Source organism: Aegilops tauschii, chromosome 2 (genome assembly GCF_002575655.3).
Source record: "Aegilops tauschii subsp. strangulata cultivar AL8/78 chromosome 2, Aet v6.0, whole genome shotgun sequence".
Classification (NCBI taxonomy): Eukaryota; Viridiplantae; Streptophyta; class Magnoliopsida; order Poales; family Poaceae; genus Aegilops; species Aegilops tauschii.
In genome coordinates, this window is record NC_053036.3 from 18220299 (window position 1) to 18239291 (window position 18993).

An 18993-nucleotide genomic window follows, 5' to 3' on the forward strand; every position below is an offset into this window, starting at 1 on the left:
CGACGTTCGGACACACCATTACGCTTTGGTGTTCCAGGTGGCGTGAGTTGCGAAACTATTCCGCATTGTTTCAAATGTAGGCCAAACTCGTAACTCAAATATTCTCCTCCACGACCTGATCGTAGAAACTTTATTTTCTTGTTACGATGATTTTCAACTTCGCTCTGAAATTCTTTGAACTTTTCAAATGTTTCAGACTTATGTTTCATTAAGTAGATATACCCATATCTGCTCAAATCATCTGTGAAGGTGAGAAAATAACGATATCCGCCACGAGCCTCAATATTCATCGAACCACGTACATCTGTATGTATGATTTCCAATAAATCTGTTGCTCTCTCCATAGTTCCGGAGAACGGTGTTTTAGTCATCTTGCCCATGAGGCACGGTTCGCAAGTACCAAGTGATTCATAATCAAGTGATTCCAAAAGTCCATCATTATGGAGTTTCTTCATGCGCTTTACACCGATATGACCTAAACGGTAGTGCCACAAATAAGTTGCACTATCATTATCAACTCTGCATCTTTTGGCTTCGACATTATGAATATGTGTGTCACTACTATCGAGATTCATTAAAAATAGACCACTCTTCAAGGGTGCATGACCATAAAAGATATTATTCATATAAATAGAACAACCATTATTCTCTGATTTAAATGAATAACCGTCTCGCATCAAACAATATCCAGATATAATGTTCATGCTTAACGCTGGCACCAAATAACAATTATTTAGGTCTAATACTAATCCCGAAGGTAGATGTAGAGGTAGCGTGCCGACCGCGATCACATCGACTTTGGAACCATTTCCCACGCGCATCGTCACCTCGTCCTTAGCCAAACTTCGCTTAATCCGTAGTCCCTGTTTCGAGTTGCAAATATTAGCAACAGAACTAGTATCAAATACCCAGGTGCTACTGCGAGCATTAGTAAGGTACACATCAATAACATGTATATCACATATACCTTTGTTAACCTTGCCATCCTTCTTATCCGCCAAATACTTGGGGCAGTTCCGCTTCCAGTGACCAGTCTGCTTGCAGTAGAAGCACTCAGTTTCAGGCTTAGGTCCAGACTTGGGTTTCTTCTCCTGAACAACAACTTGCTTGTTATTCTTCTTGAAGTTCCCCTTCTTCTTCCCTTTGCCCTTTTTCTTGAAACTAGTGGTCTTATTGACCATCAACACTTGATGCTCCTTTTTTGATTTCTACCTCCGCTGCCTTTAGCATTGCGAAGAGCTCGGGAATTGTCTTATTCATCCCTTGCATGTTATAGTTCATCACGAAGCTCTTGTAGCTTGGTGGCAGTGATTGAAGAATTCTGTCAATGACGCTATCATCCGGAAGATTAACTCCCAGTTGAATCAAGTGATTATTATACCCAGAAATTTTGAGTATCTGCTCACTGACAGAACTATTCTCTTCCATCTTGCAGCTGTTGAACTTATTGGAGACTTCATATCTCTCAATCCGGGCATTTGCTTGAAATATTAACTTCAACTCCTGGAACATCTCATATGCTCCATGACGTTCAAAATGTCGTTGAAGACCCGGTTCTAAGCCGTAAAGCATGGCACACTGAACTATCGAGTAGTCATCAGCTTTGCTCTGCCAGACGTTCATAACTTCTGGTGTTGCCCTTGCAGGAGGCCTGGCACCTAGCGGTGCTTCCAGGACGTAATTCTTCTATGCAGCAATGAGGATAATCCTCAAGTTACGGACCCAGTCCGTGTAATTGCTACCATCATCTTTCAACTTTGCTTTCTCAAGGAACGCATTAAAATTCAACGGAACAACAACACGGGCCATTTATCTACAATTAACATAGACAAGCAAGATACTATCAGGTACTAAGTTCATGATAAATTCAAGTTCAATTAATCATATTACTTAAGAACTCCCACTTAGATAGACATCCCTCTAATCATCTAAGTGATTACGTGATCCAAATCAACTAAACCATGTCCGATCATCACGTGAGATGGAGTAGTTTCAGTGGTAAACATCACTATGTTGATCATATCTACTATATGATTCACGCTCGACCTTTCGGTCTCCGTGTTCCGAGGCCATATCTGCATATGCTAGGCTCGTCAAGTTTAACCTGAGTATTCCGCGTGTGCAACTGTTTTGCACCCGTTGTATTTGAACGTAGAGCCTATCACACATGATCATCACATGGTGTCTTAGCACGAAGAACTTTCGCAACGGTGCATACTCAGGGAGAACACTTTTATCTTGAAATTTTAGTGAGAGATCATCTTATAATGCTACCGTCAATCAAAGCAAGATAAGATGCATAAAAGATTAACATCACATGCAATCAATATAAGTGATATGATATGGCCATCATCATCTTGTGCTTGTGATCTCCATCTCCGAAGCACCGTCATGATCACCATCGTCACCGGCGCGACACCTTGATCTCCATCATAGTATCGTTGTCATCTCACCAACTATTGCTTTTACGACTATCGCTACCGCTTAGTGATAAAGTAAAACAATTACATGGCGATTGCATTGCATACATTAAAGCGACAACCATATGGCTCCTGCCAGTTGCCGATAACTCGGTTACAAAACATGATCATCTCATACAATAAAATATAGCATCATGTCTTGACCATATCACATCACAACATGCCCTGCAAAAACAAGTTAGACGTCCTCTACTTTGTTGTTGCAAGTTTTACGTGGCTGCTACGGGCTTAGCAAGAACCGTTCTTACCTACGCATCAAAACCACAACGATAGTTTGTCAAGTTGGTGCTGTTTTAACCTTCGGAAGGACCGGGCGTAGCCATACTCGGTTCAACTAAAGTGAGAGAGACAGACACCCGTGAGTCACCTTTAAGCAACGAGTGCTCGCAACGGTGAAACCAGTCTCGCGTAAGCGTACGCGTAATGTCGGTCCAGGCCGCTTCATCTCACAATACCGCCAAACCAAAGTATGACATGCTGGTAAGCAGTATGACTTATATCGCCCACAACTCACTTGTGTTCTACTCGTGCATAGCATCAATGCATAAAACCAGGCTCGGATGCCACTGTTGGGGAACGTAGTAATTTCAAAAAAATTCCTACGAACACGCAAGATCATGGTGATGCATAGCAATGAGAGGGGAGAGTGTTGTCCACGTACCCTCGTAGACCGAAAGCGGAAGCGTTAACACAACGCGGTTGATCTAGTCGTACGTCTTCACGATCCGACCGATCAAGTACCGAACGCACGGCACCTCTGAGTTCAGCACACGTTCAGCTCGATGACGTCCCTCGAACTCCGATCCAGCCGAGTGTTGAGGGAGAGTTTCGTCAGCACGACGGCGTGGTGACGATGATGATGTTCTACCGACGCAGGGCTTCGCCTAAGCACCGCTACGATATTATCGAGGTGTAATATGGTGGAGGGGGCACCGCACACGGCTAAAAGATCGTAGATCAATTGTGTGTTAAGAGGTGCCCCCTTGCCCCTGTATATAAAGGTGCAAGGGGGAGGCCACCGGCCAAGGAGGAGAGGCGCGCCTAGGAGGAGTCCTACTCCTACCGGGAGTAGGACCCCCCCCCCTTTCCATGTTGGACTAGGAGAGGAAGGGGGAAAAGGTGGAGGGGAGGAAGGAAGGGGGGCGCCGCCCCCCTCTCCTTGTCCTATTCGGACTGGGGGGGAAGGGGGGCGCGGCCCTGCCCTGGCCTCCTCTCCTCTCTTCCACCTAGGCCCACTAAGGCCCATTAAGTTACCGGGGGGTTCCGGTAACCTCCCGGTACTCCGGAAAAAACCCGATTTCGCCCGGAACACTTCCAATGTCCAAACATAGGCTTCCAACATATCAATCTTTACGTCTCGACCATTTCGAGACTCCTCGTCATGTCCGTGATCACATCCGGGACTCCGAACAACTTTCGGTACATCAAAACATATAAACTCATAATATAACTGTCATCGTAACGTTAAGCGTGCGGACCCTAAGGGTTCGAGAACTATGTAGACATGACCGAGACACCTCTCCGGTCAATAACCAATAGCGGAACCTGGATGCTCATATTGGTTCCCACATATTCTACGAAGATCTTTATCGGTCAGACCGCATAACAACATACGTTGTTCCCTTTGTCATCGGTATGTTACTTGCCCGAGATTCGATCGTCGATATCTCGATACCTAGTTCAATCTCGTTACCGGCAAGTCTCTTTACTCGTTCCGTAATACATCATCCCGCAACTAACTCATTAGTCACAATGCTTGCAAGGCTTATAGTGATTTGTATTACTGAGTGGGCCCAGAGATATCTCTCCGACAATCGGAGTGACAAATCCTAATCTCGAAATACGCCAACCCAACAAGTACCTTTGGAGACACCTGTAGAGCACCTTTATAATCACCCAGTTACATTGTGACGTTTGGTAGCACACAAAGTGTTCCTCCGGTAAACGGGAGTTGCATAATCTCATAGTCATAGGAACATGTATAAGTCATGAAGAAAGCAATAGCAACATACTAAACGATCGAGTGCTAAGCTAACGAAATGGGTCAAGTCAATCACATCATTCTCCTAATGATGTGATCCCGTTAATCAAATGACAACTCATGTCTATGGCTAGGAAACATAACCATCTTTGATCAACGAGCTAGTCAAGTAGAGGCATACTAGTGACACTCTGTTTGTCTATGTATTCACACATGTATTATGTTTCTGGTTAATACAATTCTAGCATGAATAATAAACATTTATCATGATATAAGGAAATAAATAATACTTTATTATTGCCTCTAGGGCATATTTCCTTCAATGACTTCATTGCATGATTAGATGCACTGGGTAAAACGAGTGTTTCCTCCCACAAGAATGCATGGACCTTGTTCCGTGTCATCCACTAGGCCTCCGCGGGGTGCCGTCCCATTCCGGCAAAATTCTTCAGCCCGCTGTGTCCCCAACACCGACCGTACCCCCGGAGACATCGGATGGTCGTGCCAGCCCGAAACGACGTGCAGAATGATGACACCCTGTATGATCACGCGGCCCGACATCCTCCCTGACCTTGGCTCCATCCCTTTGCGAGCCGGCAAGGCCTTGCGGGAATACGTCGAGCTAGAGACCACCGCCCAAAACCTCGCTTTCTCTCATCGGCGCATGGAGCCTTAACGATGGCCAAATTTCAGCGCCTCACAGCGACGACCTTCACCGCAAAAAGGCAGGCAGTCACCGCCTCACATTTCCACCGGCACCAGGATGCGGATGTCATGGTGCAATAGTCACCCGCATCCGCCGTTGGCGGCCACGAGGTCATATAGGCAGAACGACGACTCTGCATCATTCTTCCTTGACAATGTCCTCAACCGCGACGCCACAAACACGGTTCAAACCTAGCGTGCTCGTATGCATCGTCCCTCGAGCATATGAACTCCCGGTCGATGACAGCTCAAACGATTTGGGAGACTCGATGATCCAGACGAAGATGAGCGCGTCGTGGGATGATTGCGTGTGGTCCCCCGTCATTTCATCGTGGCCATTCTATCCGCACCGTTGCCATGCTGCGGGCCGACATTGTTGCCACAGAAGCAACTTGCCGAAGGCATAAGCTAGTTTCGATCTATATGTTTACTTAGGGCTGCTGTGAGCCTGTGATGTATCCGCATCATATACTCCCTCCGTTCCTAACTATAAGTCTTGCCAGAGATTCCACCAAGTGACTACATACGAAACCTAATGAGTGACTCGACACTATAAAATATGTCTACATACATCCGTATATTGCATTCCATTTGAGAATGTCTACAAAGACTTATATTTAGGAACGGAGTGAGTATAATTGTTCATCGTTACTCCGGTTGTGCCATCCGCTTCGATTACTATATGCCTGAGCACTTTAGCGTGTTTTAGGGCGCCATAGATGATGATAAAAGGATCAAACACCACCACTCTCTACATATTGTTTCATCCCGTAACAACGCACGGGGGTTTAGCTTGTTCGTATAGAGAATTATATGTGTAGTATAAAAAATATGTTATTATGTCACTCTTATTGTTTTTTCCGCAGTGGACGTGTATTATGTAGCGTTAAATTTGACGTGTATTGTATATAAAATACAATTTTTTGTTTGATAACGATTCATTGAAGGCTACAATCAAGTAGCAGTTGCTCTATACGTGACATTAATAGCCGTTTTATGTGTATTGATGGGGGTTTTCTATCCCTTCGGGGTGACCGCACGCACCCAAATCCGCACAACAGTATGACTAGTGGCCCCGTCCACGTTGGTCCCTGATGTCATACCAAACTGCAATAGAAAAAGCGTGCGCTAGAAAATCTTGGACTAGAAGCGTCCGGATCACCACCGCGCGCCTGAACTTCTGCCCGCTCCTATTCCCTAAGAACGCGAGCGTCCGCCCATCCCTATCCCCCAAAGAACTCCTCTTTATCCATTGACGGGAGCCGGCAGGAGTCTAAATCCGTACCGGCTGCTGGAGCGCGAGGATCTCATATCGCCCGGATCCCAGGTATGCACCGTCCCCATTATGCCTCCGCTAGATTAGTATGTTTCCTCAGAGAAAAGTATGTGGATTTTTATTTGCCTCCCTATACTAAATCCAGTCATTATCTTCCCATTCAAGATCCGGTAGTCTCCGTGTCTGTGCGGTGGTCTCTCAACCCTAGATTTATTAGCATGGGCGAGTAAGTATTGGAATGGTGTGATGGGCGATGGCGTAGAGCGCTGGATTTAGAATCCGGTTCGTGGCTTGTTTGGCGTGAATCATTTCATAATCTTGTGCATGAATCTGTCTTTTCCCTGGGTAGTTAGTGTATTTCAGCTAAATGTCGCAGTTCGGCAAACCACGCCATACCCATTCCATCCATGGTGCCCGCCAGTTCGTATTTCTGTGTGCTAAATTTTTTATACTTTAATATCACGGCCATATCATGATTTATTTTTATCCACTTAAAACACCTCTGTTCAAAAGGGCGTGGCTCGCCTTGGTAATTGAAGACCCAGAATCAGTGTATTGTGCACTTACAATAATGTGTTCATATCAATAAAAAATCCTTAAGTTTTCAAGGAAACATCCATCTGTGCATAATTATAGCTTGTTCCAGATGATGTGTGCTGCTACATCTAAACATGAGTATCAAAAAAAGCTGTGAATTTTTTTTCTCTGAATATACTTACTGCGATTGTCAATAACCTGTATCATGCATGCAAACCTAAAAACTTATCTGAGCGGACGGTCGATTATATATATATATATATATATATATATATATATATATATATATATATATATATATATACACGTTTATGAACACGCTGTTATCATATTATAGACATCTGGTATTATTTCGTTGCATCAAATTGAATATGCTTTTGCCAGTTATTTTCTGAATATTTTCTGATTTTTCCATTTATTACAACGTAGGCCATGGACTGCCCACTTTGCAAAAACCCGCCTGCCGTATGTGGAGATCTCGACGGACCGCCCTGCCACATTTCAGTTCCAATGACAACCTTCTATTGGGTTGAAGCTGTAAGATGGAACTATCATGTCGTGGATTAGCTATATACGTCCTTACATATGATCGATGATAAGATTGACACCTTGGCGCATTTCTGGCCACATTTTGCTGCAGTTTGTCCCATGCTGCAACAGGCGTGTGATCGGGTCATGCATTGAGCATATGCGGTCCATTGCTGCCAAAGAGAATAAGCCCATGTGCAGTACGATCTTTGTAACCAGAGAACTACTGGAGTATGAAGTGTTGATTGATCATGGAGCTAAGAAGACCAGGATTCATGGTGATGGCTGGCATAGGTTTCTTGATGAGTATGTCGTGCAGCCTGGCGACATGATATATATCTGCCTCCCCCGAGGCAATGGAAGGTTTTTTGTGGATGTCGTTAGAGATGGCGTGAGGCAGAAGCCGCTTCCTTATCTTGGTAAGGCTACCGCACTGAAACCGCAACTATGTGATATGTAACAATTTTTGGAGCATTTTAGCTTCATTGAATAATGCATGTCAGCTTATAAATTTGATCTTTTGTCCAGCTTCGAATGGCCTGTCACTCATGAAGCGTGAGCTCATCGACAATTGCGTTTACACCAGGAGTGTACCTCGTTTTGAATATTCAGAGATGACAAAGATGATCATGTGTGCATTCGGTGGTTTAGAAGACGTGTGTTGCATTTTTGTGCACAAGATGAATGGCGTTGACATTAAGGACGGCTACATGGTTAGTAGATATACACCTGATATTCAGATATATACGTTTGTTGATTCACAACCCACCGTCAGATCATGGACGGCCGCTCACAAACGTGATGTTGTTGTTTGCATGGTACATAGGATCCCAAAGAAAGCCGTTAACCTCATTGAGAGCAATGCGGGCGTCTTGGAGAATTCAGGCATCATCCTTCTGCATGATGATGTAGGAGCTCATGTAACGGCATCGTTCAAGAAATCAAAAGATGGCAGGCTCATCATTCAAGGAGGTTTTCGAAAGTATGTCGAAAATCTCGAAATGAAGGAAGATGATATTGTGGTCATCACTTTTCACAAACGCGCTGGTTCTGCGTCCGTGACCGTCCGGGTGTGCATCTTATTCTAAAACACCTATGTTGTGCTAGTGTCTGTTTAAGGCATCTTATTAGTCCCTATGTGCCTCCTCGCTGATCGTGCGGCATCTCAATGCCTGCTCTTTTGTGAGAACTCATGAACCTGGAACCTGTAGCCTTCTGTGTGTGGTATGTGACTATGTGACCTTTCCACCTATGCATGTCCGTTGACTATATTTCCGACCCGTTGGCATATTTTCTACTAATGATGATATGCTCTGCATTGCTAAACTATAATTTCCCATGGTTGTATGCTTATGTTGGATGCAACGCGCGCAATGACATGCATGGAATTTGTGATTTGTGTTGCAACGTCGGAAATTATTCTTACGTGATCACAGTGAATATGATATGTTCATCACTGGTATATAACCCACGCCCCCTCCATCCATATTGTCATATTGCGCATCATGTGCCCGGCACATGTGCCCGCACATCTTGTGCTTGGCACTTATCATTCGCAGTTGAACCCAAACCGTGCCTACTCTTCTTGTACCTTGTACATGACACCCGGACGACTCCTCTTGTACCTCGTACATGACATCAGGATCACTCATGCTTGGTACACGACACGTGATTATAGTATACTCCACATGCACGTGGTCGCAAGGCAAGCCCAATAAGTGCCAGGTACATTGTGATGTTAATATGTGCCAGGTACATGTTTCCGACTTGACTACGAATTGACTGACCTATGGAAACGTAACTGTTGGCCTATGGCATCGGAATTTCGTTTACAATCTAACATCACACATATATTCAAAAGCCATGAAAATCATGCAAACTGGCCGTCAATATCTTGACATCCATACCAAGCAATTTATATATTTAGTCGTCTCCTACTACATTAGCTCACACATAACAGTCGAAACCATTCGGTGGTTTGACAGCATAATATATAGGTCCGCAAAGACATTCTAGTGCATTAACAGACCCAAACAGATACAGTCCCATGCAACACGTGCCCTAACAACATTCTCCCCTTAAATTCATTCGAGACTCAATTTTGTATCATTCATCGATAGACTCGATGAACTGATGTGGCCTCTTTGCATTGTTCCCCTTGAGATGTAGAATGTCGTAAAGGTAATATGCCGCCATAGAACTGTCATCGTCCTGGATATGATTGCGGAAACATGATCAAAACAGTAGTAACAAATTATTCAGGTCATTTGAATCTGTTATGTCCTATATTTATCTTTTTGGTCTTAACGACTAGAAAATCAGCATACTTACCACATGAATATTATCTGCCTCTTGGTCACCGATGAAGTTCCTGCAGAAGTTCATTGTGTAAAACCCAGATAGGTGCCTGCAATGACGATACATAAATATCATGATTTTATCGAATCACTCAAAACTCAACGGTATATGGTAGTAATATATAACAATTTCGCCCTATGACTGGAAACACTTGTTTCGAGAACATGGATGTAACTGGATGTATTATGGTTCTATTTGCGACCATTTGTATCCATTTTTCCGACAAGTACTTACTGACGAAGGGATTAATTTTGAACACGTCCTTATCGCAAGAGAAACCATGAGAATTCATTGATTACCTTTCAGACACTTGACGTTTAGGATGAATAATAGCCGGTTCTAAGTCACCGAACCCGAAGTCCCAAAATTCAAAATATGTTTTTGCAAACTCAATCATAGCAGACTTCAACAGGTTGCAGTTTCTCATATGTAGTTGTTTGATTGCTCCACCATTCTCCGATGCTAACGGGTCATAGATGAACACCTTCTTTTTAATTGTATGTATTGTGTAACATACCCAAGCGAAGCTGACGTAGGCCGGAAACATAATCTGCATCGCAATTAAATATCCGTTGGACAAAAAGTTACTCAACTTATCATTCAAACATGAAAAAATTGGTATGCTTTCTCATATTCCATGATACATTTTACATACCAGCATACAATTTGGTACGTCGTAGGTGATGTGATCTCCAATGAACTGATCCCGAATGGATTTATGCTGACATCGCATATCTCCTGCCATCACACGCATCTGCCAAAAAAGGACAAAGTAGCAAGTAGTAAGAAGCCCATAGACAAAATTACACTCGCCAATACGTAAACGGGCGCTTTTATTAAAAAACAAGGTGTTTCACGCCTCATTCATTTAGTTAAAACTACAAAATCTGATGCGACATGTTACCATGAGATCAGCCTCCATGTAATGTTTTATTCTGGTCATATCTCCGCCTTGGGCAGCTCCATCATCTATCTGTTTCAGTCTCCGAATCATAAGGCTAAAAATGTCGTGATCTACATCAACCTTACCGCAGAAGGAACTCTTCAGCTGGTCTGCGGTCACCTCTATGTAGCTTGGTGTGTGATGCATTATCCACACGCTGTACAAATAAAATGAATAGACACAATGTTATGTCAGCAATTATGGTGTATAATATAAATATGATGAATTGCTAACCATTGCTTGACATACGTTGCAAGAACCTTTCCCCGCAACCGTTTGCTCTAAAAACATAGTAATGTTGTAAGAGAACGTCGATGTCTTACCATTTCTCTGCATGTGATTCTTCCATACTTGCTACGAAGCAGAAAAAAGCGTCTATGACCTTCTTGTCATGACTGGCCAATGCAGTGATGCATGGCCCTGCCACATGGTTTGTGTGTGACACAGTTCTCCTTTTGACCACAGGCGAGTTGCTGACGTCGAAATCCAAAATCTTTGCGTTGAGGTTAATAATGTCCGTAAACCTTGTGTCCTTCTCAAATACAAAATAGTCTTGAATAATTTTATCAACGGATGTCGGTGAGGACGACCTTGTCTGCTCACTGAGGTACCAGTAGGGAGGAACAGAGTCGGCTACTGAACTTGCAGGAGTGCCCAAATTGTCTGAAGGACATGCGCTGGGGGTGTGTGATGACTTATTTGGTCCTTGACCATCACTACTCCCACCCGTGATGCCATCATTTCGCCACGATTCGCATGATGATGTAACACCTTGAGATCCGTTGTTAATGTCAGCAACATCCCCATCAGATATATTTCCGAATAAAGCACAACCACCGTCTTGATATCTACAGCTGAAACTCTTGTTCTTGCCCACCTTTGATGACGGTGTGAAATCCAGACCTAAATCAAAACTCGGCTCATTGTCCCAGCAAACCGTGTTCACATGATTCCTAACATCCATTGTGTTCCCCTCAAGCGTACTAGCCAGCAGGTCGGCCACATTGAGATCGACATCCATCTCAGAATTAGATCTCATCCCCCCACCATGTTGTGATGCTACTGCGTTGCTTGTTGCATCGATATCCACACGAGGGCGTTTATTTTGCATATGGATAACGAAAGCTTCATCGTTCCTCTTTTCTGGGCTGCTCACATCTGCGATCCAACATATAAAACTTATGTCAACAACTTATTAGTTTTACACATGACCACGTATACATATGGGATGCATGCTAACAAGACTAATAAAAATTACACGTCTGACATGTCGTAACACGTACCATCAGAAGCCATATCAGCCTCCACTGTTGAAGATTTCGTGGCATTGTTGTCTCTACTTACATTCGTCAACCCGGATGCATGCATCACACCCTTATTACGTGTAAAGCTGTTGTCATTTAACATTCTGTATATCTTCTCATAAAATTTTGCATTCATAACTTCAACCTGTTTAATGATGTCCTCTTGGTGTGCTGTCAGCTCATTATATAGGTTAAGTTTGGCCTGCACATAGATCAGTCATATGGTTTTAGAAAATGTATGACATCAATTTAAAAGGGCTGGCTCTCCGACAACGCACGAATATCATGTGAAACACCGATGCGGTCAGGAATGTCACCTGATGCGTCAAGCCCATAGCATCACAAATCTTGGTTGCGCATGCCCAAGCATCCCCCCCTTGTTGCGCATTATCTTCGTCATCTGCCCTAGAATATGCTGAACTATCAGCATCCCGTGGCTGCAAAATGAAACACATATAAAAGATGAGTATGCCCTATCAGCGAAGTTGCAGTGCTATTCTGGATTCTGAACTGGGTGGGAACTTACTGCTGAAATTCCATAAATGAAATCTCCGTTTTTCGATGAATCCATTGGCCTTTTGTCGGCATTAATCATGGCTCTAATTTTATCCACGGTGAAAGCTTTAATTCTGGGGAACACATCATGTGTCATGCTTAAGTCCCCCAACTGAATGTTGTCTAGATATAAAACCTGAGAAACATGCCGAAAAACAATACAACAAAAAACAATATTAATAACCCGTCGCTTATCAGATGCGTATGCTGTAACATCCTCTGTGAGCTGATGAAGTAATGAGGTATCTGAAACGTCTTGACCTGTAGGAAGAGCAAGCATCCTATTATGTTCGACACCGTCGCTTTCCTGCGAATATCTTGTTTCATCTTAACGGCGGCTGCACACACTACTTCAACAATATATCTTCCCCAATTGAACTTATCCAAGCTATCTGGGTCGACCAGTGCTGGCCAATAATCAGTGTAGAAGTAGTCATTCTTGACTGTCGGTGCAAATACATGTGTCATCATGAATACGATGTACGCAGTTTTGAATGCAGCCACCTCTGTTTGTGACATCTTCCCCTTGTAGTCACATGACAGTATGGACTGTATGCTCTTCAGACTTCTTACTTCCTTGTTCTCTATCCCCAAACGACCACGCAAGTATGCATATACAGTGTCACTCCTATCAAGAGTTCTGTCCATGACATCTGTTCCAGCTGCCGGGATTCCGAATACCTTCTCAACATCACTCTCATTGAACTTAAAAACCTTATTCGGTCCCAGTACAATGGCTTGTCTGACCTCATCCACCATCCCCAGAAGCCAGACCATATGCCTGACGCTTAGGTTGCTGATGAGAGGCATGGATAGAGTGCCACCCCAACCCATAGAGTTAACAATTTCTCGTTTCTGCTGGTCAAACTGCGAAATAACAGAGTACATCTTCTGAACTGAACATCTGAAAGTAGGGCCATTATACCCGTCGCCCCTGTCTGTTTCGTCCTCTTCAACGATTGTGGGCAACTTGTTGAGCTTGCTGTAGTTCTGCAAATTCAGAGCATTGGTCAAATGTAGAACTCTTGATACGGATAAACAAAAACGTTGGTTTCTTTTCTACGGCTGTTACCCAACAAACACCTTGGCGCATCCCATCTAACAAAACAGTCTAACTACAAAACCTCGTTACTTCTAAAACTGCATCAGTATCAGCTACCATGCGGTATCCAATCAGTACATAATATGTATATCGTTTTGCATCCCCGGATCCCAGTATCAACGGTCCGAGATTCAAATACTATGATTACATGCCATCTTACCTGCATAATGGCTGATTGTCCACAAACACCTGACGCTTATTTGCTGCCCCAAACCTGACCCTAATCTTGCCTGCATAGGAAACAAATCCATGAATAATCTCAATCGTGGTATGCGCCCCATCCCCAAAAAACATCCCGACCATCTACAAAACCTATGCGATTAGCTGAAATCACAAGTTTACCTGGTGTAGCTCCGTTGAATGGGGGGCGGTGCGAGATGCCCTGGGCGACGGTGCCCGCCGCGGCCCGGCACTGGTCGTTCCCGGCTGCCCGGCGCTGGATTTTCCCGGCGACCCGCCCGTCCCGGCGACTCCTCTTTCACCAGAAGCCAACCCCCCACCGCCCGCCCCCCCCCCCCCCCCCCCCCCCCCTCCCACAAGGATTTGGCTTCAGTTCATGCTCTGCCTTCCTTGGATCCCCCCCCCCCCCCCCCCCCCCCCCCGCCGCCTAGCATGCTCTGACTTCCTTGGATCCCCTTCCCCCGCCGCCTAGCATGCTCCTGGAGGTACGAGTGGGGGCGCAGAAAGACCTCTGTCACGGGCCGCCTCCCCCGTGACCGATAGTGTCTGAACTTTTCTCTAGCTGAACAGTACCTAGGCTACGAAATAGGCATATCACGGGCGACGGGGACTACTAAACCACCCGATGTAACCGTGGCCTGTTCATCTTACGGTAACGGACGACGCATATCCCGATGTATATGGACGACCCGGATAAGAGGGCCGGGGTGCAGCTGTGCTATTTTATATTTTCGAAACATTATCCCCGTAGTTGAGCCAACAAGGCGAGCAGCCGCTCGGTGCGGCCGGCGACCCAAAGTCGAGGACGAGCGGCAGCTGCACCTGGACGGCCTTGGCGACGGCGGCCGCGCGGCAGCATGTGTGGCCGGCGAAGTAGGTGAGGACGTAGTCACGTAGAGGGGAGGGTCGTGCTCCTGGGATCGCTGGACCTGCCTCGTGGCCGGGCAGCCGCCGTCGTGGAGTGCGTAGGCGCACCTGAAGTAGTGCCTGGGGTGGTCGCTGCCCCGGAAGTGCTTCTGCCCGTACTTGGTCCACATGAAGCCATCGTCCCAGCTCCTCGTCCTCTCCACCATCGTCGTCCCTCCGCTGCTCGCGTGCGTCCTGAAGAAAAAATGGTCGTGGTTTGGCTCGTTGCTCGACGTGTACACAGTACACATGTAATATAGCTAGTGTAGGTTAGTTAGCCGTACCTTGTTTTGGGCTTTGTCTGAGTGGCTGCGCCGCCGTGGGGAGCCGGCTTGTGCTTATGCCGGCGTGCAGGTTTGCCGTGGAGGACGGCGAGGGCGCGGTCGCAGCAGCCGATCGCGTGGTCCTGGACCTGGAGAAGGGCCTCGAGGGCAGCGGCAGACTTGCGGCCCTGGGCCATCATCTCGGACACCAGCGCCGCAGAAGTGGCAGGAGTGGCCAGTGCCGCCATGTCCTCTGCTCTCCAACTGAGCTGCTTTCTCTAATTAAAGTGTGTTGTGTCTCAAGCTGCTAGCTGGGGTGGATCTAAGCCGGCAGGAGAAGGTCCCCTTTTGTACACGAGATCTAAGCATAGATCGTGTGTGTGTGTGTGAGCAATAGATCTAGCTCGAGCAAGCAGTTAGCTAGCGAGTGCCGACGAATGCCCATGAGGTACTACATATTGACCAAATTAATTAAGCACGTCCAGTTTCATGGGGGGGGGGGGGGGGGGGGGGGGGGGGGGGTCACTCGCTCACCCTCTTGGACTAATTTTTACTTTGAAACATCCCCCTTGTTGGATTAATTTGGATCGGTCATATGCATCATGTCGCGCGGGTGTCGTTTAGCGGAATTATATAGTCCTTCAGGGCATGCATTGCATTTTGCATGCACGGCAATGATATACACTTAGTCAGGGGCGGAGCCAGAAATTTTCGTCAATGGGTTCATTCACTAACTAGTTGTGATTTTTTATGATGAACTAAGTCCTACTTTCGGACATATTGCAACAAGATTATATCAGTCAAAGTCCGCATAATGAATATGAATATGAATATGATATTACTTATCACACATATTTGTTACTTTGAAAAAATTAAGAGTGCATAACATACAGATCGGATGAAATTATAGATAAAGTAGTACCAAAATAAACTTCATATTTCAGATCCAACTTCTCATCTTTCTGAAAACATGGAAGAAAATAACAATAAGGGGATCATTAGAGAATAGTGTAACTTGTAAGAAAACAAAAATAGTAGGAAATTATAATTTAACTATGACGTTACCTTGGCAAAATAGTTGGCAATTTCCTTCTGAATATCTCCACTTACCCACTTGCAATTTTGGAGCATTCTCAAGAACTACCTTCAGTATATCATCATTTTGATTTGCCAAAGTCTTTACCAACTCTTGAAAGTTCCCCTTTTTTTCCTCTTATGTTTCGTCATGGCCTCGGAAAGCTAAGCCTTGATGGAACAAGTATCTAACCGAATCAATTAAAGCATTAAGCCGAATTCGATTTTGCTTTTTAGTAAGACCAGTTTGCTTATCGAGAGCAACCTGAATTGATTGATCTTTATTCATCAAAGAATCACATTGTTTTACTACTACATTATGAAAGCTATTATCATTACCTTTACCCTCATGGGTATCCAGCCTACTTTTCTTGTTCCAACCCTTAATTCCAAATGCATCACTCCCGGCTTGTCCCTCATTATTATCTTTGAAAAGTTAGCAACACAAACAAAAGGCCTTATGCACCTTGTCACTACACTCAAGCCAACAACCATAATCTTCAAACCAGTCTGGATTAAATCTCCGTGGAGTATCTCCAATGTCCCTGTGTGGATAAACAAAAGTAGACGGAGGCCTGTAAGGTCCCCTCGTTAAATATCAGCACCTAATCTCATCTTGCTTTTTAGGATTTCTTGTGTACTCCCAAATTCTCTTCCGATCAGCCGGATTGTAGGGCAACTGATCTAAATCAATGTCTTTGTGGATAGAAGGCTTTGGGAGACTACTGGTAGCGACATTGGATGCACTTTGCTTACATCTAATGGGTAACCTCGATGTCCCCGCATCATTATCGAGATCAGGTGATCGACTTCTCTTCTTTGAAAAATATCTTTCCATAGCCTACATCAATCAAAGTCCACGAACATAAGAATTAGAAAATTAGGGCAAAAAGGTCCCGTACTAGGCCATTAGATTTAGATTGGGTAGAACGTTCAGAGAGAAGAGATGTGGAGGTGATCTTACTGCCTCGATTTAGACTGCAGTTGAGCGCTTCTGCGCTATTTGCCGTCGGGCGTGGGCGTCCAGGTGAGGACCGAAGCGACGGCCTAACGAAATCTGGGCGAGACGGCGGAGAAAGAGGCGAGGCGAGTTGGAAAGCGACGAGGTGTGCGGCTGCCGTCCGTGTATTCTTTGTACAGGTATTGATTGATCTTTTTTTTTTTTGAGATGTCGTGTAACCAAGATGCCTGGGCTTTTGGGCCTTTTTATTTGTCTAATCATGTGGCGTTTAGCTGCTTGATGGGGTCAGGCTTAATTTTTTATTGGGGTCAGGCCTAATATGTGTACATGACATGCACGTAAGTAGCAAATTTCATTGGGTTCATCTGAACCCAATGGTTCAACGTTGGCTCCGCCACTGTTCAACGTTAGCTAGCTAGATGCTATTTTCTTTAGGCAAAGTTAGCTGCTAATACCAAGGGCAGATCTAGCAGGCTTGGCAGTGATCTGGACTAAAATAGTCCCAATTTGGCCTAATTTCCGTTCGGTTGGCTTCGGACTGGCGTCTTTGTTGGGAGACGGTCATGTAATAGGATAGGTGTTTAGTTTCCTATCTATCTTTATTCTGCCGGTTGTGGCTATCCCGTTTTCATATTTTTTGCTCTTTGCGAGCCTTTTGCTTTTTGAGACTTGGCGTTTTTGTTGAACTGTTTGCTTATTAACAAAATGGCCGCATGCACCTTTCGGATGCACAGGCCGGGGGATAACCTCCTTTTCAAAAAAAAAAAAGATATGTATGCATAATGATTCGGGTTGGTACCTTGATAAATTGCGGCGCTGGCAGAAGCTAGGTAGACCACAGAAGCAAAGTAGACCGACGAGCTAGCAAGTAAAGGAAACGGAGCTGGGATTCCTTACGTCTGCTTTGCGCGATTTTTCTTTGTGCTTTGTCTCTCTAAATAAAAGCTGTGAATTCCTTGCTTCACACACACCACATCCATCATCATGTTCTTCGCTTGTTGGGCTTAAATATACACATGGATTTAAAGGTAAAGATAAAAATAGAATGTTACTTTGTTGCTTTTGTCATCCCGTCAGTTAACCAAGTTATGTATCAGGCTATATCTCGTCAGTCTTGAGTTGCAGAAAATGACGTTTTGGCCACTGAGACTACATCTGAAACTTAAATCTAATTAACTAATTTCTATATTTTTTCGCGGAAACTGATTTCTATTTGCATGTACTGCTACTTACACCATTTTCATGCCAAAAACTGCATTTTGGCCACATATTTTTACCACAGTTGTAACTTGCACTGCCGATTCTTAAAAACAAACCGGACCCGGTATCGTTGTCATAAAATTCAAACCTGGCATTAAAGAAGAGAAGCCGGGAATAAAGCATTGAGTTTTTCTGGCCATTTTGTCTTGAACATGGTCGAAGTTGCCACTCTAGATTTTAGATGCACCACGCTCCCATATGGAGAGCTGATCGGCGCCACTTATCTGAATCTGTTGCAGAAATCGTCTGAATTCGTCGAAATGTCACGAAGACACACGTCGGTGGCTGCCCCTCGAGGTGCTGCGGGCAAGCTAGTTGAGCAACTTTGTCTGTCATTTCAGTGATATGGATAAGAAGGATTCCATACTGCTACTACTTTCCTGCCATGTGTGTACTGGTTCTGGTTGTCAACACCTCCAGTCTTGCTAAGTTCAGAGTTGCCTAAGCCACATCTGCTACAGCCAATAGGACCTAGAATTAATCAGTTAACCGCTTGTGGATTATTATCTACTCTAATCCAAGTCTAAATCTAGTTAGTAAAAAGGAATGGTTTCCAGCAATAGCCAGTCAAGAAAAAATT

The 18993-nt window shown here is 44.6% G+C and overlaps 2 protein-coding genes across 2 annotated transcripts; one reads left to right on the plus strand and one right to left on the minus strand.

The window, feature by feature from the left end:
• Window positions 1-6339: 6339 nt before the first annotated feature.
• On the plus strand, window positions 6340-8846 carry LOC120974863 (uncharacterized). The gene is made up of 5 exons (XM_040401390.3): window positions 6340-6493; window positions 7409-7516; window positions 7620-7926; window positions 8036-8220; window positions 8334-8846. Exons 2-5 carry the CDS (start codon window positions 7412-7414, stop codon window positions 8352-8354), a joined length of 618 nt encoding a protein of 205 aa, XP_040257324.2. The 5' UTR covers window positions 6340-6493; window positions 7409-7411; the 3' UTR covers window positions 8355-8846.
• Window positions 8847-9400: 554 nt separating this feature from the next.
• Window positions 9401-14542, minus strand: LOC109780981 (uncharacterized). The gene is made up of 12 exons (XM_020339561.3): window positions 14112-14542; window positions 13930-13999; window positions 12929-13657; window positions 12639-12803; window positions 12430-12549; window positions 12092-12314; window positions 11132-11966; window positions 10770-10965; window positions 10521-10619; window positions 10165-10415; window positions 9839-9914; window positions 9401-9718 (listed from the first exon to the last, which is right to left on the minus strand). Exons 2-12 carry the CDS (start codon window positions 13933-13935, stop codon window positions 9614-9616), a joined length of 2805 nt encoding a protein of 934 aa, XP_020195150.2. The 5' UTR covers window positions 13936-13999; window positions 14112-14542; the 3' UTR covers window positions 9401-9613.
• Window positions 14543-18993: the final 4451 nt, after the last annotated feature.

Excerpts from the sequence above, each read along its gene's own strand:
- LOC109780981 (XM_020339561.3), bottom strand. Across the intron at positions 12,550-12,638 it reads TCATTTATGGAATTTCAGCA|CCACGGGATGCTGATAGTTC; the intron begins GTAAGTTCCCAC and ends TTCATTTTGCAG. Across the intron at positions 9,719-9,838 it reads AGGCAGATAATATTCATGTG|GACGATGACAGTTCTATGGC; the intron begins GTAAGTATGCTG and ends AATCATATCCAG.
- LOC120974863 (XM_040401390.3), top strand. The coding sequence starts at position 7,412 with ATGGACTGCCCACTTTGCAAAAACCCGCCTGCCGTATGTGGAGATCTC. Across the intron at positions 7,517-7,619 it reads CCTTCTATTGGGTTGAAGCT|TTTGTCCCATGCTGCAACAG; the intron begins GTAAGATGGAAC and ends ATTTTGCTGCAG. Across the intron at positions 8,221-8,333 it reads ACATTAAGGACGGCTACATG|GATCCCAAAGAAAGCCGTTA; the intron begins GTTAGTAGATAT and ends CATGGTACATAG.